This window comes from Sus scrofa, chromosome 5, assembly GCF_000003025.6.
Source record: "Sus scrofa isolate TJ Tabasco breed Duroc chromosome 5, Sscrofa11.1, whole genome shotgun sequence".
Classification (NCBI taxonomy): domain Eukaryota; kingdom Metazoa; phylum Chordata; class Mammalia; order Artiodactyla; family Suidae; genus Sus; species Sus scrofa.
The window spans coordinates 570,515-593,956 of NC_010447.5; the positions used below are offsets into that span (position 1 = coordinate 570,515).

The 23,442-nt window shown below is 57.7% G+C and overlaps 1 protein-coding gene across 1 annotated transcript; it reads left to right on the forward strand.

The window, feature by feature from the left end:
- MLC1 (megalencephalic leukoencephalopathy with subcortical cysts 1) lies at positions 1,407-23,017 on the forward strand. Its single transcript, XM_003126782.4, has 12 exons — positions 1,407-1,544; positions 2,251-2,488; positions 3,652-3,741; positions 4,243-4,296; positions 4,526-4,627; positions 11,652-11,750; positions 12,117-12,188; positions 13,221-13,337; positions 16,656-16,712; positions 17,244-17,366; positions 19,616-19,768; positions 21,063-23,017. The coding sequence occupies exons 2-12, from the start codon at positions 2,309-2,311 to the stop codon at positions 21,135-21,137; spliced, it is 1,122 nt and encodes a 373-aa protein (XP_003126830.2). The 5' UTR covers positions 1,407-1,544; positions 2,251-2,308; the 3' UTR covers positions 21,138-23,017.

Genomic DNA, 23,442 nt, shown 5'->3' on the forward strand with positions numbered 1-23,442 from the left:
GCCAAGGCTGTCTCCATGTCCTCAGGTGTCTTGTACCTGGATGTCTCACCGCACCTTCCCTCACGTGGTCCCTGTGACCACCGTCCTCCAGCCTGCCACCTTGGGGCCCTTGCACCTGCAGTACCTCTGCGCCAGCTCTCTGCGCCCCTGCCCGGTTCTCCTCCTGCTCAGGGAAGCCAGCCTCGACTCCCCAGGCAGCACCCGGATGCCCTGCCTTGTCTTACCTGCCATCACGGAGAAAGTCAGGGGCGTCACCACCGAGCACACGCATTTCTTTGTCTTGCGTGTGCCCGTTAGACGCCACGTGGCAAGGACACGGGCTGCTCTGCTCACGCTGCACACATTCGCTGGAGGGCAGCGTGAGCGTCGAAGTGTGAGCAGCACCCCAGCAGCACAGAGGGGGAACGGGTGCCTTAGCCACTGTGGTTTGATCGAGGAGTGGGGCTTGTTCTAGAAACCAGTGCTGCCTCTAGAAACAAGGAGAATCTTCCCTGAGAGGCTTCCGACCAGAGACCCGTGAGGCATTTGCCTCACGATCTCTGATTCAAGGCAGCTTGTTTGTGTTTCTTAGACGACAACTTTGCAAAGAGACAGAAATGGTGAAATTGTTAAACACTTTTCTCAAACAAAAGAGAAGCGCAGAGTTCCATTGGTCAGAGAATTGCTGCTAATTCTGTTTATAACTTCAAAAGAGAGAGGCAATCAAGGCCTTCGGGAGGCTTTTCAATCGGTTCAAAACCCCGTCCTGACTTCCCAGTTTGTGAAAATTACCTCGAGTCCTCCTCCTGCTGGGTTAAAACTCTAAGACGACGGCGCATTCAGTGATTCGGACCTGAAGCCTCTGCTCAAGCTTTTATGTGGGCTTGCGGTTTGAGGAGCCAGTTTTTCAGAAGGCTTTCCACTTCCCATGACACAGAGACTGTGGCTGTGACCGTGGGTGCCAGTGTCTCTGGGTGAAGGACACGCCCGTCCGTGCCCTGTGCTTGGTGAGCAGAAATAAAGGGCACCGAGCTGCCCACAGGAACTAGTGGGTCAGAATCCCAAGCAGCTCGAGGGCCAGGCCGGCCAAGCTGAGCACAAGCATGTGTGTGAGCTCGTGGGGGAGTTCCCTGTGTGACCGCAGGGGATGGAGAAGGGCTGCCTGGAAGGATGGAGGCTGAAACTCTGTTTCCAAAACAGGCGCCCACCCTCCGCCCGCCAGGATCCTGTGCTCCGTGGGATTCTGCACTGAGGTCCACTTTTCCGGCCGAGATGCCCTCCCTGGCGCCGCAGCCTGTCTGCCGCGAGTGGACCTGGGGAGGCCCCTGGGCTCCGGGCCGAGCAGAGCTCTGGGCCAGCGGTTACACAAGCCCCGGCACCAGCCAGGACCCCTGCCTCAAGTCCTCATTGAAATTCAGGGCGTGCTCCTCCCTCCCTGGCTTAAGGGCAGTTCTGCTGGCCCTTTGTGGTCTGTGAAAAGCTCTTGCTGGAAGCCCAGGGCAGGACGGCCGGGTAACAGCGCCCCTCACCCGGAGGCCGGCTCCCAGCCTGGGACCACCGCGGAGGTAAGAGGGGACAGGGAACCCTTCCGAGCGCGGGCCGTCTCCTGCCCCGTTAGCGCCCCGAGCCATGCGGCCAACTTGCGGGAAGCAGCACATCCGAGGCTGCTGATGGAAGCGAAAGTTGTGATGTCGGGGGACCCAGGTCAGTGAGAGGCTTAAAGCCTGCAATCCTGCCGCCATCCGCCGCTGTTTCGGTTGGTTTCCCTGGGAAAGCGATTGCATTCGCTTGTGGAAATGACTGCTTGTTTTCAAGTTCCCAGGACTGGGAGCCAAATGATAGTTCTTTTATTGAGAACAGCATAAAAAGTATTTATTGAAAACAGCTTATTTGAGGTGGTCTCTCGGGGCACAGTGGGTTAAGGATCCAGTGTGGTCACAGCAGCAGCTTGGGTCACTGCTGTGGTGTGGGTTCGACCCCTGGCCCGGGAACTTCCAGGTGCCCTGGGCTCAGAGAAAAAGAAGAAAGAAAGAAAGAAAGAAAGAAAGAAAGAAAGAAAGAAAGAAAGAAAGAAAGAAAGAAAGAAAGAAAGAAAGAGAAGAGAGAGAGAGAGAGAGAGAGAGAGAAAGAAAGAAAGAAAGAAAGAAAGGAAAGAAAGAAAGAAAGAAAGAAAGAAAGAAAGAAAAGAAAGAAAGAAAGAAAGAAAACTTAATTATTTGAGAGTCTTTTCGAAGTGATGATAAGTTAAATTTGTGATTTAATCACAAACAGGTGGCAGCGTAGGTGCCCAGCCCTGCGGCCGCTCGCGTCAGCGTCTGTCCCGAGAGCCATGGCCCGGGAGGAACAGTGCAGGGAGGAGCTGGGCTACGACCGGGCACCCACCCTGGAGCGGGGGAGGCCGGACGCCCGCAGCTACACCCCCGACGCCAAGCCCAGTGACCTTCAGCTCTCGTCCAGGCTGCCCCCGTGCTTCAGCCACAAGACATGGGTCTTGTCCGTGTTGATGGGGGTAAGTGGCTCGCCAGGACCATGCGACTCTGCCCCCAAGGGTCCCCGGCCGGGGTGGGTCCTAGGCGGCTGGGAGAGAGCGGCCCCGGGTCATGTCTGCGTCTGAGCACCTCGCGGGCGCTGCTGCGCTTGTTGGCGGCGTCCTCTGAGTTCTCGGCTCGTGACTGTCTGTCACGCGGGCCCTGCTGGCCTCTGAGCTGTGGCTGCCGCGGCTGCCGTGGCCGGACGGCCCAGGGCTGACAGTCTGCTGGGGGGTCTGCTGGGCCAGGCCGCCTGACTCCTGGGCCTGCGTGGGTGGGAAGGGGCTCCGCCCTCAGGACAGGCCTGTGGCAGGCGAACAGCAGGACAGTGACCTGAGGCAGGAGGCCAGGGCCAGCAGGGAGCTGGGGCAGGCATGGGGCCCGGGCATGGCCCTCCTGACATGCTAGGGTAAGCGCTCAGACGGCAGCCAGAGCCCTGCGGTGGCCTGGGCTGGCCCTCTCTGCAGGCAGGACCGCAGGGCTCCGCCTGCCTGGGGCTGAGGTCCAGGAGCCCACCGGGACCTTGCCCCTCTGGGTGCCCCGTGCTCCTGCCCGCCCTCCCCCCACACTGAGACCCAGTCCCCCCGAGGCTGGAACCCCCACCACGCAGGTCAGAGAGGATGCTCCTCCGGGTGGGGCGGCGGTCCGTCGGTCACCCCCTCTCCTTCCGGGGCGTCCTGGACTCTGCGCAGCGCCCCCAGCAGCCTGCCACCCCAGCACATGACCCCTCACTTAGGGTGTGCTGAGGTGTCCGCTGCCCCCGGGCCCTCGTCACAGGGCGACCCCTGGTCACCACTGGCCTCCAGCCTGTGGCAGCGGGTTTCTACCTCCGGTGCCCAGAGCAGGGCGGGTCCTATTCTCGACTCTGCGTCTGGACCAGGGCAGGTCCCTGCGGTCCCTGAGGCTGTGCACGCCGGGGGCCTTCTCTGGGGACAGGCGCCACTGTTCTGAATCTCCCCTGCCGTGAACAAGTGTTGAGGCCTAGCCTGCCCCTGAGGGCGGGTGGCTGGGGAGTCAGGTCGGGCGGGATCCCCGCCTGGATGCCGGCGTCGTGCGGAGTTGGGCTGTGGTCGGAGGCCAGGTGTTCAGCCGCCTGACCTTCAGGCTGCCTCGGCCGGCGCCTGAACGCTGCTGCCGTCCGCAGAGCTGCCTGCTCGTGACCTCGGGCTTCTCGCTCTACCTGGGGAACGTCTTCCCTTCTGAGATGGATTACCTTCGCTGTGCCGCGGGCTCGGTAAGTAGCATCCCTCTGTCAGGCCCGAAGTTTGCAGTCACGCAGCTGGGGTGTTTGCTCTGAGAGTCACCCTTTGCTGCCACGCGCTCCTCATTCAAAATCTCTTCATAGGCTTGGGCTTCAAAGAGTATTTGTTACTTTTGAAAATGATGGATGAAGCAAGACTGGCGCCTGTCCCCCTCGCCACCGCCCTGCCCCCAGGCTCTCCCTCGGCCTCGGCTCCTGGGAGGGCACAGTGGGGGACCCCCGAGGGGCCCTGGGCTCCTGCGCCTTCTCCTTCCCTTTCTGGGTACTTCTTACTAAGACGCCTCTGGTCACAGGCAGCAGGAAGCTGGGACCGTCTCCAGCTGTCCTTTCATCATGAGAACAATTAAAACTGTTTCCAGAATAACGCATTTTGAAAGACCTGGAACCCTTCAGCGTGGGGTGGCGGAGGGGTGGGTCTCGGGCAGGACCCAGAGTGACCGCAGGGATGCTTTCCCTGCTCTGGTCTCTTCTCAGTGCATCCCCTCGGCCATCGTGAGCTTCGCGGTCTCGAGGAGAAATGTCAGCGCGGTGAGTCCCCCTTCTGGCCCATCTCTGTCGACGTGGGCAACTGCACAGCCCCCCCAGGGAGGCACCCCTGCAGCCCACGCCCCCGTCGGCCCTGCTGCCTCCTGCCACCCTGGCCCCCAGCGGGCTCCTGCCCGGCGGATGCTACGGCACGTCCTCCAGATTTGTGACTAAGGACCAGCAGCGTGGCTGAAGCTCACGTCACCTCTCCACCTCCGGTCTTGTCTTTCAGATTCCCAACTTTCAGATATTGTTTGTGTCCTCGTTTGCTGTCACCACAACGTGTTTGATCTGGTTTGGATGCAAACTTGTCCTGAACCCGTCAGCAGTGGACGTGAGTTCTGTCTCCTCCTGCCCTTCTCCCTCAGGGCAGGTGCCCGGGGCTCCCGTGCTCCTGGCTCTGCTGAGCCCAGGGGGGCACAGAGTCTGGGGGGCACAGAGCTGGAGTCAGTGAGCTCTGTCTGTGGGATAGGAAATGCCTGGAAGGTACCCAGGACATGTGTGCCATGGCCTTGAGTTTGACAAGCTTTGAGAGTTTTATTTATGCTCCTGAAGAAAAGAATTGTCTTTAACTCCTTCATTGATTTCAGTGGATGGACTTACTGATTTTTGCATTTCTTTTACACCGGTTCTTTTTTTTTTTTTTTTTTTTTGCCTTTTCTTGAGCCGCTCCCATGGCATATGGAGGTTCCCAGGCCAGGGGTCTAATCGGAGCTGTAGCCGCCAGCCTATGCCACAGCCACAGCAACATGGGATCCGAGCCGCGTCTGCAACCTACACCACAGCTCACGGCAACGCAAGGTCAGGGATCGAACTCGCAATCTCATGGTTCCCAGTCGGATTCCTTAACCATTGCGCCACAATGGGAACTCCTTTACAAGGGTTCTTAAACAGTAACATAGTAACGCGTAGTAATGCATTTCACCAGATTTTCAATCCTGCCAACATAAATCAGGCTGTTACATGCCTTGTCGTTTAAATAACAATGCAGCCGAGAAAAATCTCATGGGAAATGGGACCTGCTCAGAGACACCTTTGCCCTGTGTGAACACATTTCCTTTAAGATCAGGAGAAGGATGGGGTGGCCAGAGGACATCTCAGTCAGGCGTGTGGGGCAGCAGAAATGGACAGACATGCAGCTCTGAAAGGAACACCTGTCCTGCCCTCATCTGCAGAAGAGATGATTTTCTGCTTTCCTTCCTTCCTTCCTTCCTTCCTTCCTTCCTTCCTTCCTTCCTTCCTTCCTTCCTTTCTTTCTTTCTTCCTTTCTTTCAGGGCCGCACCTGCGGCATATGGAGGTTCCCAGGCTAGGGGTCGAATCTGAGCTGCAGCAGCCGGCCTCCACCACAGCCACAGCCACAGCCACACGTGACCCCAGCCATGTCTGTGACCTGCGCCACAGCTCACGGCAACGCTGAATCCCCAACCCACTGAGTGAGGCCAGGGATTGAACCCACGTCCTCAAGGATACTAGTCAGATTCATTTCCGCTGAGCCACAACAGGAACTCTGATTTCTGCTTCCTTGATGTTTGGTTTATTAAGCACATGTACCAAGGTTGCTGGATTGAAAATCAATATAAAACATTTATGCCAGAAATTTTTGAAAATGTTACTTAAATGAAGATATCATTTTATGGACATAAGTATGAAGTTCTTGGGAGTAAATGTAGCGAAAGTTCTGGAGACTGGTAGGAAATCATAAAGCCTCCCTGAAGATTGAGGCTTCTTTACTGAAGAGGCACTAGGCAGAGGTGGGGACACTTGTCCAGGGGCCCAGAGTACGTGCATCTGCAGGCAGGACCCGGCAGGTTCAGGTGGGGACCAGGGGCCAGGGATGGAGCCCTTAGAAGGAGAGGCTGGGGGCTCACCGCACCCCACAGATATCCCAACAGGACGGGAGAGCCGCCCCAGGGGTCCGACCATGGTGGGCTGGGACCCTGCAGTGTCTGACCTGGCACCCTGCTGCCGCCCACCTGCCTCTGTGAAGATCCGGCCCTGGACGCTGAGGCTCAGGGGAGCCCAGCACACCCTGCACACAGCGGGCGCACGCGCTGTAAGGACACGAAGAGTGAGGCGCTCCGGCTACGGAGCCTCAGGAGACAGTCAAGGGCAGCGGGAAACCGCGGTGCCCACGGACAGCTCTGCCTAGCCTCACTGGTAACCAGAGGAGGTAAATCGGGACCACGAGGGCATGCCCTTTCCAGCACCCAACGGGCAGGAGGCCCAGGCACCTGCCTCTGTCCAGCAACTCTTACGTGCTGCTGCAGGCTCTTTGGAAAACCGCAGCATCTGCAGGTCCCTTCTGAAGAAATACACCAACGTCGTCGGGGACCCGCACGGCACACACCCAGGAGAAACACACGCACGTGTGACCAGGCAGGGTGTTCCTAGCAGCACTGTTGATTGTGGCAAAATCCCTGAACCTAAACAAATATTCCAGTGTGTCTAGACCGGTGCCCCCGAAATACACTAAATGGATGAGTAAACGGTGAAAGCTGCTGGGCACACCCTCTCCAACCTTTATTATTATTATTATTACTTATTAATTAAATTTTCTTTTTACTTCTTAGGACTGCCCCCATGGCATATGGAGGTTCCCAGGCTAGAAGTTGAATCCATGCTGCAGCTGCCGGCCTACCCCACAGCCACGCGGGATCCCTTACCCACTGAGCGAGGCCAGGGATCAAACCCGCATCTTCGTGGATACTAGTCAGGCTTGCTACCCCTGAGCCACAGCGGGGACTCCCTCACTGGAGTTTTGATGTGCGTGTCTCTAATAATGAGTGATGTTGAGCATCTTTGCATGTGCCTGTTGGCCGTCTGTACGTCTCCTCTGGAGAGATGTCTGTTCCGTTTTTCTGCCAATTTTTTGAGTGGGTCGTTTGTTGCTGTTTTGACATTGAGCTGTGTGAGCCATTTGTATAGTTTGGAATTCAGCCCTTGCCGGTCATACAATTTGAAAATATTTTCTCTCATTCCATAAGCTGTCTTTCTGTTTTGCTTATGGGTTCCTTTGCTGTGCAAAACTTACATGATTGATTAGGTCTCATTTGCTTATTTTTGCTTTTATTTCTATTGCCTTTTGAGACTGATCTAGAAAACATTGGTACAGTTGATGGCAGAGAATGGTTTGCCTACATTCTCTTCTAGGAGTTTTATGGTGTTGTGTCTTATATTTAAGTCCTCCAGCCTTTCTGAGTCTATTTTTGTGCGTGGGGTGAGGGTGTGTTCTAGTTTCATTGATGTACATGCAGCTGTCCAGCTTTCCCAGCGCCACTTGCTGAAGAGACTCTTTTCTCCATTGTATATTCTTGCCTCCTTTGTTGACAACTGAGCATAGGTGTGTGGGTTTGTTCTGGGCTTTCTATCCTGTTCCATTGAGCCCTATGTCTGTTTTTGCACCCGTACCATGCTGTTTGGAATACTGTAGCTTTGTAATATTGTCTAAAGTCTGGGAGGGTTATGCCTCCAGCATTGTTCTTTTTCCTCAGGATTGCTTTGGCAATTTGGGGTCTGTTGTGATTCCATATCAATTTTAGGATTATTTGTTTTACTACTGTGAAAAATGTCATGGGTAATTTGATAGGGATTGCATTAATCTGTAGATCGTTTTGGGTAGTATGGCCATTTTAACCATATGAATTCTTCCAGTCTAAGAACGGTGTTTTTTGTTTTTCTTTTTTTAGGGCCACACCCACGGCATATGGAAGTTCCCAGGCTAGGGGTCAAACTGGAGCTGCATCTGTGACTGTGTTACCGCTTGCAGCAGTGCTGGATCCTTAATCCCTGAGCGAGGCCAGGGATCGAACCTGCATCCTCGCAGAGACAGTGTTGAGTCCTCCACCCGCTGAGCCACAGCAGGAGCTCCAAAGTGTGGTCTTTAAGTCCTGGTTTGCTGGGCACTCTTGCTTTTCGAACCGTAACCGCGTGCTGCTTGTTTCCACACGCGTCAGGGCGATCTTTCCGCACCTTGTCCATTAAATGGCAGATTTTCCCGAGGGTGAAACGCTCCGGCTCGAGATAAGCCGCGCGGGCCACAGGGTACTATTGACAATATTCTGCCGGTCAGCCCGGCAAGTCCCGTGCTCGGGATTTCTCAGCAAGTTTCCTGAGTGGAATGGGCCTAAACTGCTCGTGTCTGCTTTCGGAAACAAGGCTGTACTGGCCTCATAAAGCGAACAGGGCAGCTCTTACCTCCCCCTGATCTTAGGAGCCTGGGCCTGAGAAGAATGAACTGCGCGAAGCGTGTGCTCGCCTGTCGGATCCTCTCCTGCCGGGCTTTGGGGAGGGCGGCCTTCATTCTTGGTGGTAGTTTTCTCTCTCTTATTGTGTCAGATTTCGGCTTCTATATTTTTAGGAAAAGTTTATCCATGGCATCCAGGTTTTCAAAATTATAGGGTTATGGTCGTTCACAGGCTTGCTCACTGCGTCAGTTCGAGCCAGGTGTGGTTGGTTCTTTGTTTACTGTGTTTCGTTGTGTCTCCTGTTGGTCCGTTCAGAGAGCCAGCTTTGCTCTGTTACGCTCCCCTGGTGTGTTCGGCGGTCCTTCCCGGCCTCGGCGGTCTGTGCCTCGCTCCTCCCAGGTCCGTGGGTGCCCCCGGCCCCTGCCCTGACGCGTGAGTGGCCAGTCCCACCTGGCCTGCTGGCCTCAGAGTCCCTCGGGCCCGTGGGAGCCGCGCCCAGACTTGAACCTGCCCTTTTCACTGGCCTTTGGTTCCGAGTGTGTGCCTCTCCCTTCGGCCTAGACCCGCTTCCCACCCCCTGCCCCCCTGCATCCAGCAGGTGGACTGTGTGCTTCCGCCCCTGCCGGTTTAGCCCACGGAAGATGCGGAGGGGACCTTCCAGAGAGGACGGATATCTGCTCCCCGGCCCCAAGCCCTCGGGGATGCGGGTGGACAGGGGTTGTGTCGTTTACCAAGGCCGCAGCCCCTCCCAGCCTCAGTGGAGGCCGCGGCCGTGCAGCTCCCTTTTGCCCACCCAGTCTTTGGTGAGTTTTCCTCCCATTAAACTTCCTCTACCTCCTGCTCTTGGGTGTCCATCTGTTTATTGCCAGGACCATGGGTTATTTTTATTTTTCTATTTTTATTTTTATTTTTTGTCTTTTTGCCTTTTCTGGGGCTGCTCCCACAACACATGGAGGTTCCCAGGCACGGGTTATTTTTATTTTTATTTATTTATTTATTTTTTGTCTTTTTGCTTTTTCTTGAGCTGCTCCTGTGGCATATGGAGGTTCCCAGGCTAGGGGTCTAATCGGAGCTGTAGCCACCGGCCTACGTCACAGCCACAGCATCGCGGGATCCAACCCGCATCTGGGACCCACACCACAGCTCACGGCCACGCCAGATCCTTAACCCACTGAGCAAGGCCAGGGATCAAACCCACAACCTCATGCTTCCTAGTCCGATTCGTTAACCACTGAGCCACGATGGGAACTCCGGCATGGGTTATTTTTAAAAGTCACTCATTTATCATTGATTTCTAATATTATTATGGGATTTCTAATATTATTATCATTAACCAGAAGTAAAATTTATATAACCAGAAGTAAAATTTATATAATTTATATAAATTTATAAAAGTAAAATTTCATATGGTAATTCTGTGTTTAATTTTTTGAGATACTGTCAAATGCAGGAATATAGAATGTATCAGTTCTTTGGAACCCACCAGGGTTTGTTTTGTGGCCTAATAGATGGTTACTTTTTGTTAGTGTTTCCTAAATGCTGGAAAAGAATGAGGGTTCTCTGTTTTATTCTGCAGACCAAACTAATTAATTGCATTTATTAAAAAAATTTTTATTGAAGTATAATTGATGTGCAATAGTGTGTAAGTTATAGCTGTGCACCAGTGATTGACAATTTCTGAAGTTTATACTCCATTTGCAGTTATTAGAAAATACTGGCCATATCCCCGTGTTGTACACTGTTTCATAAGCAGTAGTTTGCGCCTCTGCCCCCGTCTTTCCCTCCCTCCTTCCCTCGCCCCGCTGGTAACCACTAATTTGTTTTCTGTATCTGCACGTCCGTTTCTTTGTTGTTGTATTTATCCATTTGCTGCATGTTTAAGATTCTACTTATGTGATATCACACAGTATTTGTCTTTCTCTGTCTGACTTATTTCACGAAGGCTAAGACCCTCCAAGTCCATCCATGTTGCTACAAATGGCAAAATTTCATCCTATTTTATGGCTGAGTCATATTCCGCAGTATGTATGAACCACATCTCCTTTATCTAGTCCTCTGTCGATGGACACGTAGGTTGCTTCCATATCTGGGCTGTTGCGAATAGAGCTGCCATGACCATTGGGTTCCATGTAGCTTTTTTTCTTGGCTGCACCTGCAGCATGTGGAGGTTCCTGGGCCAGGGATCGAACCTGCGCCACAGCAGTGACCCGAGCTGCTGCAGTGGCAATGCTGGATCCCTCACCCTCTGCGCCACCAGGGAATTCCTGGGGTGCTTGCGGATTTTTGAATTAGTGTTTGTAAGTGCATGTGTTTTAAGTGAAGGTTTTTCTCATTGCTCAGGCGTGGTGAGCCAAGAGAGCCATTGCGAAGGTTGTTTGTTGCCGCGCCCGAGCGGAGGGGGCAGGCCATGCCCGGGGCCACACGGGGAGGCGCCCCCCGGCCAGCCGGCCGGCTGCAGGCAGGAAGAGGGAACACGTGGGCAGGAGCCTTTCCTGTGGTTTCCGCAGGGGGAACGCGGGGCAGGCGAGCAGGCTCACGACTGGCCAGCGTGCATGACCTCGGTGGGCCCAGAGGCGCTATGGGGGGCCTGGCCCTGGTGAGCAGGGCGGGCGGAGGGCGGCCCTGAGTGTGAGAGCCCCATGGAGGCTCCCGATTGCTTGGCTTTATATCATAGAGTTAAATCAACTTTTTTGGCATAACGTTTTGTGACTATTAACGTAGGCATGGGGTCCTGTAAGCGCCAAAGTCAGGACACAGATCCGCTCTGTCACCCCAACACCCTGGTGTTTTCTGTTTGGGGCAGTGGCACACGGACCTGCTATAAACGTGTACAGGTTTTGGTGTGAACAGCAGTTTTCTCCCCATTAGAGTAAACACCCGGAAGGGACAAACAGCAAGGCAGCTGTTAGATCGGGGTTGGCAGACTCCAGCCCCAGGGCCCCGTCCAGCCCCTGAGCCAGCAGTGGCTGAAACACCAGAAACAAAACCAAAACCAACCAACCAACAAAAAGACATAGGTGAGTCCGAGGTGGCGTGTGTGCCCAGCGCCTGGCTTTGGGCGGCACAAGTGGCCCGGACTTTGCACAGGCGCCGCCCGCTGGTGGGATGGTCCAGGTTTACGGGCTGGGAGCGAAGAAGCCGGTCTCACAGATGCACCTGTTCTCCTTTGGCAGATAAATTTCAACCTGATCCTGCTGCTCCTGCTGGAGCTCCTCGTGGCGGCCACGGTGATCATGTCCGCGCGGTCGGGCGAGGCGCGCTGCAGGCGGAAGGTGGGTCCTGCGCACACAAGGGGGCAGGCCGGGCGCAGAGTGTGTGGTGGGTGGAAACGGGGGGGGGGGCACCTCCTCCCTAGTTTGATTCTGATCAAGCACCACCCCTGGTCCTGTCACCTGCGGAGACCAAGGCCAAAGGAAGTATCACCTCCTAACTAGGACTTTGGCAGCTAAACACATTTTCTCAGGTGAAGAAAAAAGTCTGTGTTTGAGCTGTGCTCTCACGCCTGAAGACCCGGGGGGGGGCGCCTTCCAGATGCTCGTTTATCGCAGCATCACGGGCGTGATGGCTGGACGAGGCCGGCCCGTGCCAAGGGCTGGGGGGCGGCTGCCCCCCCAAGCTGAGGTTTTATTTCTTTTTAGGGTTCTGTCTCTGAGAGCACCAACATTCTGTATGAAGTGGCATTTCCTGGTCGAGTCCTGAAGTCCTATTCCGTAAGAAAAGCTTTTTTCCTCCTCCTATCTTAGGTCATTCCTGGAGGGTGACTGGTGAATGCGGCGTGGGCGTGTCCACGGTAACACGAGCTGTCCTGGGGGACAGCGCGCCCCTTTGACTCCCGTGTCCTGGTTTCAGGGATAAATCACGTGGCCACCCTCCCTTTCCTTTTTTTTTTTTTTTTTTTTTTTTGTGTTTTGTCTTTTTAGGGCCACACCCGCGGCATATGGAGGTTCCCAGGCTAGGGGTCAGATGGGAGCTGTAGCTGCTGGCCTACGCCAGAGCCACAGCAACGCGGGATCCAAGCCGCGTCTGCGACCTACACCACAGCTCATGGCAACGCCGGATCCTTAACCCACTGAGCGAGGCCAGGGATTGAACCCGCAACCTCATGGCTCCTCGTTGGATGAGTTTCCGCTGCGCCATGACGGGAACTCCGGGTGGGGGTTTTTGATTCCTTTTTGTAATTCTGCAGCTTTTCATCACAGACGTGTAGAGACTGGGCTTTTAGTTACGTACACGTTTAGAATTCCTTCTTTCCGCTTTCCCTCTTTTTCATCATGTGGCAACTCTCTTACCTGATTAATAGCTTTTGTCATAAAACGCATGCTGTTAATGTAACTGCAGTTACCTTCTGGTGAATCTTTCCCGATGTGTCTTTCCGTCTCATTTCACCTCTTCCTGCCCTTGCCTTTGGGCAGTTTCCACGCTGGGCGCTGTTCTCACGTCCTCCTCAGCCGCCACTCTCTGGGGCCGATTGAATCCAGCCGGTTCATCACTCGGAGCTTGATTCCTACGTATTTCTCCATCTTTTTGTTTCCTATTTTCCGTGCCTTTTCTCGCCTTCCTTTGAATTGGCGGGGGCCTCCTCCCTCCTCTGCCAGGGATTTGGGTTGAACACGGCATGTTCCGTGTTCCTTTGGAGGCTGCCCTACCTTCTCGGCAGGGGCGCCCTGCTCCTCCGCCCCGAGCTCGCGGGACCCTCCCGGCCCCGCCGCAGGGTGACGCCGCGCTCGGTGGTCCGCCCCCAGGTCATCGAGGTGATGGCCGGCATCTCCGCCGTCCTCGGAGGGGTCATTGCGCTGAATGTGGATGACGCCGTCTCAGGCCCCCACTTCTCGGTGGCGTTCTTTTGGATCCTAGTGGCCGTGAGTACATCCCGGGCAGGCCGCTGAGTGCCAGCCACAGCCCCGGGCCCCTCGCGCTGTGGCTTTGGTGGCCATTGGGCAGCAACACGTGGGGGCCCGGGGGTGGGAGTGGGCCGGGTGGGCGGAGCAGCACCCTTCCCCGCTGCCGGCAGTGTCCTCGTGGTCCCAGACCAGCACCTGGGAACCGGGGGTGAAAGGAGTCGGCAAATTAGCTGCCGTTATTACTTTACGTTTCTTGTATTCTGTCTCCTGAGTACTTGCAGTAATCCAGGAAACACTTGCTTTGTTATTTTACGTAATTTTATAACATAAAACGTTCATTTTGTTTTATGACATAGTTTTAAGCTAGCACACTTACATTACTTCGGGTTGAATACGCCACGGTAAAGGCTTAGGCCACACCCCCAACAGCTACCATGCGATGTGCTTATTATATGGTCACTGCTTTATTTTATTTTATTTTATTTATTTTTTTGTCATTTTAGGGCCCCACCTGTGGCATATGGAGATTCCCAGGCTAGGGGTTGAATCGGAGCTGTAGCCACCAGCCTACACCACAGCCACAGCAACTCAGGATCTGAGCCACGTCTGCGACCTACACCACAGCTCACGGCAATGCTGGTTCCTTAACCCACTGAGCGAGGCCAGGGATCGAACCCACAACCTCATGGTTTCTAGTCCGATTCGTTAACCACCGAGCCGTGACGGGAACTCCAAACAGTACTGTTTTAAACGTGGGCCTTTTGTCCTTTTAGATATAATTCCAAGTTTGCTTACATAATTTAATGTTTAATGCTGCACTGACATGCAGCCCGTGGAAGGTACGGCCCCCAGGCTGCACCCCCTTCGCCGGGCCTGGGCTCCCATGCCTGCCTGGAGCCCTCGCAATGGCCCTGCACCCCCACATCTCCAGACGTGACACGACGCCCCCAAAGGGCCGCCTGTGCTTTATGCTCGGACGTCACCACTGAGTAGTCACCTTGCTGTGTCCCTGTGTCATGTGGTCTGTCCACCCACCTGCGGGGGCTGATTCTCGTGAGTGCCGGGATGTGAGCGTCCCAGTCTCCGCCCTGACCTTGTAGCTCAGCCTCGGGGAGGCGGAGGGACGGAGGTGGCCGGGCTGGACTCCCGGTATCCTGGGCTAGTTGTCCCCCGTGGCATCCGTGCCCAACCTCACTGGGTCCCAGGACCTGAGGGCTCCAGGGCCCCTGGGACAGGAGCCGAGAGCCAGCAGGGCAGGGCGTGAGGTGCAGCCACGCCCTGGAGGGGGCGCTGCCGGGCCAGGCGGCCTTGCAGAGAAGGGTCAGCCTGGGCCTGGCGGCTGGAGAGGAGGCCTGGCTGCACGTCTGGCCTCTGAGACTCGGAGGCACCAGAATCAGGCCCCGGTGTGTCCAGCCTCCTGAGGGTGCTCAGCGATCTCTGTGTTTCCCGAACTTTCTCCCCAAACCCGCTCTCCTCCAGGGGCCCTCCTGCTGGCACCAGCCTCTCCCCTGCTCCCCAGCCCATGCCCTGGGTGCTGTCCCCTCCCCCAGCCACCCTGAATCCCCCGGCCACTCCCTCCCCCACAGCCCTGGAAGGAGGGGCAGGATGGGGTGTGCCTGGGGCAGTGAGCCAGCGCCTCGTCTACGGGCACCGACAGGACCGAACAAGTGAGCAGACGGTCACCTGGCCTCCCCTGGGTGGCCTCCTGCCTGGCTGGTCTCTGTCCATGGCCCCTCCTCTGCTCACACTCCAGCAGCCAGAAAACCCTTTTGAAAAAACAGCCTCTCGGAGTTGACTTCGTGGCTCAGTGTTTAACAAATGCGACTAGAATCCATGATCCCCGGCCTCACTCAGTGGGTTAAGGATCTGGCGTAGCTGTGGCTGTGGTGTAGGCTGGCAGCGGTAGTGCCGATTTGACCCCTAGCCTGGGAACTTCCATATGCCGTGGGTGCGTCCCTAAAAAGACAAAAAAAAACCCAAAAGCAAAACAGCCTCAGGGAGTTCCTTCTGTGGCACAGTGGGTTAGTGATCCAGCTTGTCTCTGTGGAGATGCCAGTTTGATTCCCAGCCATGCACAGTGGGTTGAGGATCCAGCATTGCTGCAGCTGTGGCCTAGGTCACAGCTCTGATTGGATCCAATCTCTGGCCTGGGAATTTCCATAGGAACGGCCCAAACAGAAAAGAAAAACAGCCTCAGGAGGGATCCCTGCATTGACACCTGAGCCTCCTCACGCCCCCAGGAGCAAGCGGACACCCCAGGCCAGGAGCCCCCAGCTCTGCTGCCACGGCGCACTCTGGCCCCGTGCAGGTGCCGCTGTTCCTGCCGCCCCAGGACCTTTGCACATGCTGCCCTTCGCCTGCTTTGTCTGCTTCCCTCCTCAGTCCTCCTCCTGCTGCCCCTGAGCCTTCCTTCTGAGCCCCTAACAAATGCAGAGCCCCTCCCAGCGTGGCCAGTCCCACCGGAGAGGACTGGGCTGCTGCCCGGGTCTGAGCATTTCCTCCTCCCTGGTGGGGTGCGCATGTAACTGGAGCCTAGACCCGCCTGGGGTCACGGGCTCAGCAGGCTGGGCTGGGCACCTGGACCCAGGGTGGGGGCAGGTACATGGCCGGGGAGGGCGGGCCCAGCCCTCAGCAATGTCAAGACTTGTGCTCCCCAAGCTTCCCTCTGCCTGAATTGTGTAGAACTAAATCCAGCGCCTTAAAATCGGTGGACAAAGGCACGTGCTGATTACACAGGAGTAGGGGTGCGGGTCTAAGGGAGGAGTCCACAGTCCCCTTCACCCAGTGGTCAAAGCCTAGTGGGCAGGGGACTCCCGAGCCTGCCTGCCGGCCCTACAGCCAGCTGGCGCACACTCCGGACGGAAACTCACCCTCCGAAGGCAACAGCGGTAAGAATCAGGGAGGTTCCCCCATCAGTCAGTAAACAGACGAGAAACCCAGAGCGGGCTCACTGATCGGCTCCTGAGGCAGCAACAAACGCAGCTACGGCCAGGACGTCACCCGGACAGTTGCGAGTTTGAAGGCAGCCCCTGCCTGGGACAAAGCGGTTGAACCCGTGTTAACTTTCCCCGGTGCTGTGCGGAGCGGAGCGGCCCAGGAGCAGGGGTGCCGTGTCTGAGGGCAGCGTGGCCATGCAGGGCGCCCAGCCACTCGGTCCCGCAGCCGTGACAGAGCCGAGAGTCAGGGAGCGCTTGGTGCTTTGCAGGAGCCCCTCTGCCTCCCCACTGCCGTCCCCGGGCCCCCCTGGTGACCAGGATGGCCTGAGTCAGAGAATCACGTTTGGGATCTGACTTCTCAGGCTGTCACCGCTGAAGTCTTTCTTCTTCCTTCTCTCAGTGTTTTCCAAGCGCCATTGCCAGTCACGTGACAGCAGAGTGTCCCAGCAGGTGTCTGGTAGGTGAAGCCCCGCCCCAGCAGGGCGGCCGCCCAGGGAACCAGGCTGCAGGGGGGCAGCTGGGGGTGGGCACCTGAGGGGCGTCTCCGCCAAGGCGGTGGCCAGCCCTCCAGCTCCCTCCCGCGTCCTGTCCTGTTGCTGATATTGGACAGTGACAGTCCCCGACTCTGGCCTGGATGCCCTCAGCCTGAGTGCTGACGTCGGCCGACACTCAGGGCTGGGGCCTTTGAGCAGGTCCGGGGCCTGCTCTCCAGGGGGGGAGGTCCTGGGAGGTTCAAAGACAGGCCTGAGGGCACTGGGAGGCATTGACGCCTAAGTGCTCTTTTGTCCGGAGGGAGCTGCACCCAGAGAGAACCCACGAGACGCGCGGTGTTCGCGGAGGGAGCGGGCACAGGGAGACGGGTTCAGTTTCAGCGCCCCGCGCGGGGCGGACACACCCCAGCTCATCCATTCGCGCACCGCAGCCGTGGAGCCGCTGCTGCGTCCGGCGGCGCCTCGGGGCCGCTGACAACGCTCTCATCCGCCCGCAGGTGGAGGTGCTGGCTGCCATCTGCAGCCTCGCAGCCCCGCTGCTCTTCACAGCCTCCGGGTACCTGTCGGTCAGCGTCCTGAGGGTCACGGAGCTCTTTAAAGATTACCCGCCGGCCTTCAAGGTGCGTCCCCTTATTTTCTTTCACACCTTCTAGAGACATGTGCCCCTGAGCCGCGGCGCACTCACCACTGAGTTGGACGGCTTGTCTGGCCAGAGCTGGCTCTGCACCCGGCCTGACCCAGGTGGGGCTGGTTCTGCTGATATGGTTCTCTGGACAGTGAGGCGTCCATGCGCCGTCCTCTGATGCCCGTTCTGTCCCACGGACGCCGGGCCCGGCTCTGCTGCCAGCCCCGGCCGCTCAGGCTGCTTCTGTGCTCCTGCTTAGGCCGCTCTGCCCAGTCTCCTGCAGCCCCGCGCCCCCCGATGCCCCTCCACACAGGCGTCTTGGATTTTCTTGGCCTTTCAGAGTCCATTCGTGTTTGTGTGGAGTTTTTTTTGCTTTTTTTTTTTTTTTAGGGCGCACCCGCAGCACATGGAGGTTCCCAGGCTAGGGGTCGAATCCGAGCCGTAGCCGCCGGCCTACACCAGAGCCACAGCAACGTGGGATCTGAGCCGCGTCTGCGACCTACACCACAGCGCACAGCAATGCTGGATCCTTAACCCACTGAGCAAGGCTGGGGATAGAACCTGCAACCTCATGGTTCCCAGTCGGATTCGTTTCTGTGGCGCCGCGAGGGGAACTCCCAGTCGTGTTTTAGCGTCACTGTTCGTCCAGTTTCATGAGAGACCCGGCTGGTTCCTGCATAAACATGCGGGGAGGGAGGGTGTCTGTCTGGAGGGGCTTCTTGGGGGTCGGGCCTCTTCGCCGCAGCCTCAGGCAGCAGGTGAGGTTAGTCCTCAGACGCCCCGCGTTGTGCCAGGATGGACGGTGTTTGTCCCCAAATGTTCATCAGGAGAAACTTCAAACATACAGAAAAGTTGAATGGTTAGCGCAGTAAACACACATTCCCCGTGGTTTTCACGTGTGTCCGTGTGTGTCCACGTGTGCTTCTGCTGCCAGGGGAGCACCCAGGTGCACATGCGCGTGCACACACACACACACACGTGGGCGTCATTTCCCCAAAGCATCTGAAGCCCGAGGCAGGCGCTGGAGGTGACCTTGGCCCTTACTCTGGCATATTTCAAAACTGAGGACAGCGTCGTGCGTGCCCAGATCCCACGGCCACCCTGGGCTGAAGTTCCAGGTGACAGCATCTGTGTCCAGGGACCACAGCCCGAGGGTCACGCTGCACTCTGGCCTCTTTGGATCTGGGAGTGTCCCCAGCCTCTCCCCGTGACACTGAGTCTGGGAGTCCCAGCCGGTCGTCTGGGAGAGGGGCACGTATGGATCTGTCACCTGTGGCATCAGTGCAAGGGAGTCCAGGGTGCAGGGTGTCACCACCCTGCCCGGTTTGCAGTGGCTGCCAGGGTGCTTCCCGGGAGGCAAGCCATCCTCGCGGGAAGGAAGTGCCCTGGGGTGTCAGCCCCGGCACCCAGCAGACACCTGTCCCAGCCCCTGTCACCTGCAGGCAGCGCAGCTGGCTGGTCCCCGCTTGGGCACAAGCGGTGCCCGGGCTCTCACTCCTGTCAGGCTGTCCCTCCGGGCCACCTGAGAGCCCCACGGAGACGTGGCCTTGTCATGTCTGCAGAGCAACCTCCGTTCTCTGACGCTCAGGGTGGCCCAGTTGGTCCCAAGGCACTGGCTCTGGTCCAGGGCACTCCTCAGACCCTCCTCCCGGCCGCAGCGGGACCCTCCAGCCTCCAGCCTGAGCCCCAGGCCACTCTGTGGACGGTGCCCGTGTCCCACTGCCCCAGAACCCAGTCCCGCTCTTCCCTCCGGCTCAGGGCCCACCAAGCCGACTACTGACACGTAGCTGGGCCCCTCCGCCACATCCCGGACTCTTGGCGAAGCCACAGGTGGTTTTGGTGGCTCCCCTGTGGACCCGTGTGGTCGCGGGGACCCTGGGAGACGTGACCCAAGCAGTGGCACCATCGCAGGGTTTGGCTGCTTGCGGGTCACCTTCGTGACTCTCAGTTAAACCCAGGACGACAGAACTTAGAGCAGAGTTGACCTCAATTCATTCGCTGAGACAGAACGACTGCTGCTCAGGACAGTGACATAGCAGAGCAGCCGAGGGAGGGCCTGGAACTGCTGGAGCCAGATTTACTCAAGTGCTCACGTCCTGTGCTCTGGGAGCTGAACCGCCCTCGGGCACAGCCCAGGAAGCAGGTTGGCCCCTTGCCTGGGCCAAGGGGCCGTGACGCTGGGGCTGGGGGTGGCCGAGGGCCAGGAGGGGGCCCTGCATGGCTCACTCCCTGGTGTCCACACAGCAATCCCACGACGTGCTCCTGCTGCTCCTGATGCTGGAGCTGCTGCTGCAGGCGGGGCTCAACACGGCCACCGTCATCCAGTGCGTGAACTTCAAGGTGGGCGCCGCCTGGGACGCGGCGCAGACCGGCCAGCAGGAGCGCCCCGCGGGCGAGGTGAGCAGCCTCCGACGACTCCCCAGCCTCGCAGGGCTGCCCCCCCGGGCCCCGCAGGAAGCAACACCCACCCCCGCTCACTTCTTTCAAGGCTGTTTAGGTCGCTTGGTATTTTTTTAAACACCCCAGAACAATCTTGAAAAGGTAAAATATGTTATATATTTTTAAGCCAAGTAGGCAAACACAAACCCATTTCTGAAAAAATATTACGGACTGAATGCTTCCATCTTTACTCTTACAAACATTGAAAAGAACTTTGTAAAGATTCCTGGGGGTCACGGAGGCATCCTGCCCCGGCCCCACTCACTCGGGACCGGGCTCTGCAGCAAGGGGGTGCCACCCACCCTGCTACAGATGCGGCATGAATGACCTCTGGCCGCAGGCTCTGGAGGGGTCACGCCCGCCCCTCGGCCAGTCCCAAGGTCACCTGCTCTCTGCTCAGGCCCTGGCTCTCGTCTGAAGGGCTCCGCCCCGGAGCTGCCTATGCGGTGCTTTGACCGAGCACACCGGCCCCTGTCCTCCTTGTGCACCTGGGCGCCTGCTGCGGGCCCTCCAGGGCCGCCCCCAAAGGCCGCCACTCTCCCCCTCCCATCTTAAGTCTCACTCCTTTGGTCGTTGCTTTGATCCCCTTGTGGTCAGTCTCCCGGAGGCGGCTTCGTCCTGAGCCCCACGCGAGGGCCACCTGGTTCTGTGTCAGGACGCCCAGGGGCAGCATCACCCAAGAGCACTCCCCCCAGGTTCCAGAACAGCGGGTCTGGGGGCTCAGGGGGCCAAGCCCAGCAGCTGTCCTCAGCCTGGTGACCTGGCCTCAAGTGCCCCCGCTCCTGGAGCCATGCCCCGATGGTGTCTTCACAGCCTCCCAGGCCCCTTCCCCCACCCCCTTTATTCCTGCACCATGGTGTGTGTCACTCCCCCAGCCCGTGGGTATTGACGGATCGCCTGCCGAATGCAGACACTGCTCTGCCAGGCTGGGATGCAGGCCCACAGGAGGAGGCCTCACAAGGCAGGGGCACATCCCACCTGAGCCCCTGGTTCCCTGGCTGTCAGAAGGATGCCCAGCCACGGCAGCCTCCCACCCCTGTCCAGAGCCCGCCCCAGCCCTGGCTCTGTCCCTGCCAGAGACACATGGTATGGGACGTAGGCAGAAGCCCCAGAGTCTAGGGCAGTGGCCAGGCCTCCCAGAGGGGCTTCCCACAAGCTGAGAAGGACTCTCAAAGTAACAGAGCTGGGAGCTCCCCGGTGGCCCAGCAGGTTAAGGATCCAGAGAAGTAACGCTTTGCCTGTCTCGTCACAGGTGGCCAGAAGCCCCCTGAAGGAATTTGACAAGGAGAAAGCCTGGAGAGCCGTCGTGGTGCAAATGGCCCAGTGACGCGGACAGAGATGAGGCCCGGCCTGCTGGCCAGCATTTCAGCCACACAGACGCTAGTTGTCCCCAAGCCGCTCCCTCCCGCCTGCCCTCTCCCTCCTGTAGCCGCAAGGGGGAGTTTTCATTTCTTAGGTAGTTTAATTTTGGAATAGGCAAATGTTGACTATTTTGTGCTTATCAGAGGTCAGTTCATGCTCCCAAGGTGGCCTGACTGCAGGAGCAGCAGCTTGGGCCGGGTGAGGGAGGGGCCCCGGGTGAGGGAGGAGCCTGGACGAGGGAGGGGCCCCAGGTGAGGGAGGGGCCCCGGGTGAGGGAGGGGCCCTGGTGAGGGAGGGCCCCGGGTGAGGGAGGGGCCCATGCTGGAGCTGGACTCCAATATCTTGGCAGCCACAGGTGGTGGGTTTCTGGTGCCCCCACCAGCTGCCTGTGCCCGCTCCTCCCTGGGCGCAGCCGGTGTGGGTCCCACCCGCTTGGGTGCTTCTCTTCTCTGGGGCCCAGTCGGCTAAGCATCATCTCCCTGATGAGAGCAGAGTCTGTGCAGCCACTCCCCCCAGAGCCGAAGGCGCAGGGCCGCCCCCGCGTGCCCGCAGGTCTGCCCACTCTTTGTGCTTAAGCCCAGTCTCTCCAGAAGGGTGCCGGTTCCGTGGCCCTGGTCCATGTCCCAGAATCAGGCACGCGACTGGAGACCCAGCTCAGCGCCGGTCGCCTGTCCTGAGCCCTCTGTCACTGACACTTGGGTAGACCCGTCCACTGTGACAGCCCCGTGTTCTCTGGGGTGGGGCCATTGTCCCAGGCTCTGAAAACCAATCGGCCACACCTTTGCACCTCGATGGCCTCTGTGTCGTGGTGGGGCTGAGCCCCCTCCCTCCAGCCGTGACAGCTCTGCTCCCTCTCCCCTTTGCTTGCTTGGAATGCAAGACAGAGCCCTGCCCTGCGCCCCGGCCCTGGAATCGCCAAGCATCCTGCAGCCTTTTTGCAGCCTAACACGCGTCTTGTCTTGACCTACGCTCACTCATCTGAGGTTTGGCCAGGCCAGAGGCCTCCTCCATCTGTCACCTGCCAGACTGCAGGGACAGTTTGAGTGTGAGAATAACACATGCTTTGATCAAAGTCACAGCCAAGAGTTGGTGTGTGTGCCCTCTCTTTATCCCATGAGAACATCTGGAATCTTCTAGAACGCTAAACTTCTCTCAGTTGACATGGGCACCAAAGAATCCCTGGTGAGCTGGGAGCACCGACTACAGGGGAAACACTGATTGTGTCAGAAGCCATTTTCAGGCCGGTACTTTCGTTCCCCAGGCCACGAGTCCAGGGATTTGGGGGCTCTTCCACGGTGAGGAGACGAGCAGCTGTGCGGGAGGATGCTAGCATTCATCTTATTGGGGTGCATTAATCCGCCCCCCATGGGTTGCAGGGACTGCCTGGCTCCTCCCTCCAGCGAAGGCGGCACTGTACCCAGCCCTGGCGGCTCCAAAGGCAAGCCAAGCCTGAGGGGGCAAATGCCATATTCAGGTCCCCAAACAAGCACGGCAGCCAGGTGGCTGTCAGCTGCACACGAGCAGACCCCACGCAGCTGCCACCAGCAGGGCCGCCCCTTCCCGCTGCTCCAGGCCAGGCAGGTCGCTCCCAGAGGGGTCAGGGCTGCAAGGGCGGAGCAGGTGATGCTGCCGCCTCGGAGTCTTAGAGCTGGAATTAGGTGCCTGGGGGCTTTAACACAGGCTTGCACTTTCTTATTTTAGAGAGAGCTTGAAAAATCCAGACAAATGAGGTATAATCCTGCCTCTGTCGACTTACATTTTCGTGATGTAGTTTAACCACGGCTTGAGCAATAAATGCTAACACATCCGTGTGGCCACGTCTAAATAAATGCTGTGTATGATTAATGCACCGGGTCTAATTTTGGGTCTCCTGGTATTTCTGGGCCCCGGTTCCGGGAAAACCGGGGAGGTAAAGCAAAGGAGGGGGCGAGGGGAGGGCTCCTTTTTAACTTCCGCCGGGTGCCGAAGCCCGTCTGCGGGTGGGAGCAGGTGGAGACCGGAAGGGGCGCCGGGCACCACGCACCCAGTCCTCCTCAGCCGCTTCCACAGTGGGTGCAGACCTCACTTTTGGGTTGTTTGGGGAAATTATATGCAAAGTAAATATTTTTAAACCAAATACGCAGGACATCTAGATTTTGGAAAGTTGCCACGAGGAAGGCACCGGCGTGGGGGGGCGGCGGAGGTGTGAGGGACCCTCCCACCCTCTGTCCCCCACGGAGATGCTGGACTGGAGACGCGGGACGCCGGGGGGCCTGCGACACTGGCCGGCG

Coding starts and splice junctions, on each gene's coding strand:
- MLC1 (XM_003126782.4), top strand. CDS start 2,309: ATGGCCCGGGAGGAACAGTGCAGGGAGGAGCTGGGCTACGACCGGGCA. Junction 4,628..11,651: donor TGAACCCGTCAGCAGTGGAC/GTGAGTTCTGTC, acceptor CTCCTTTGGCAG/ATAAATTTCAACCTGATCCT. Junction 17,367..19,615: donor ATTACCCGCCGGCCTTCAAG/GTGCGTCCCCTT, acceptor GTGTCCACACAG/CAATCCCACGACGTGCTCCT.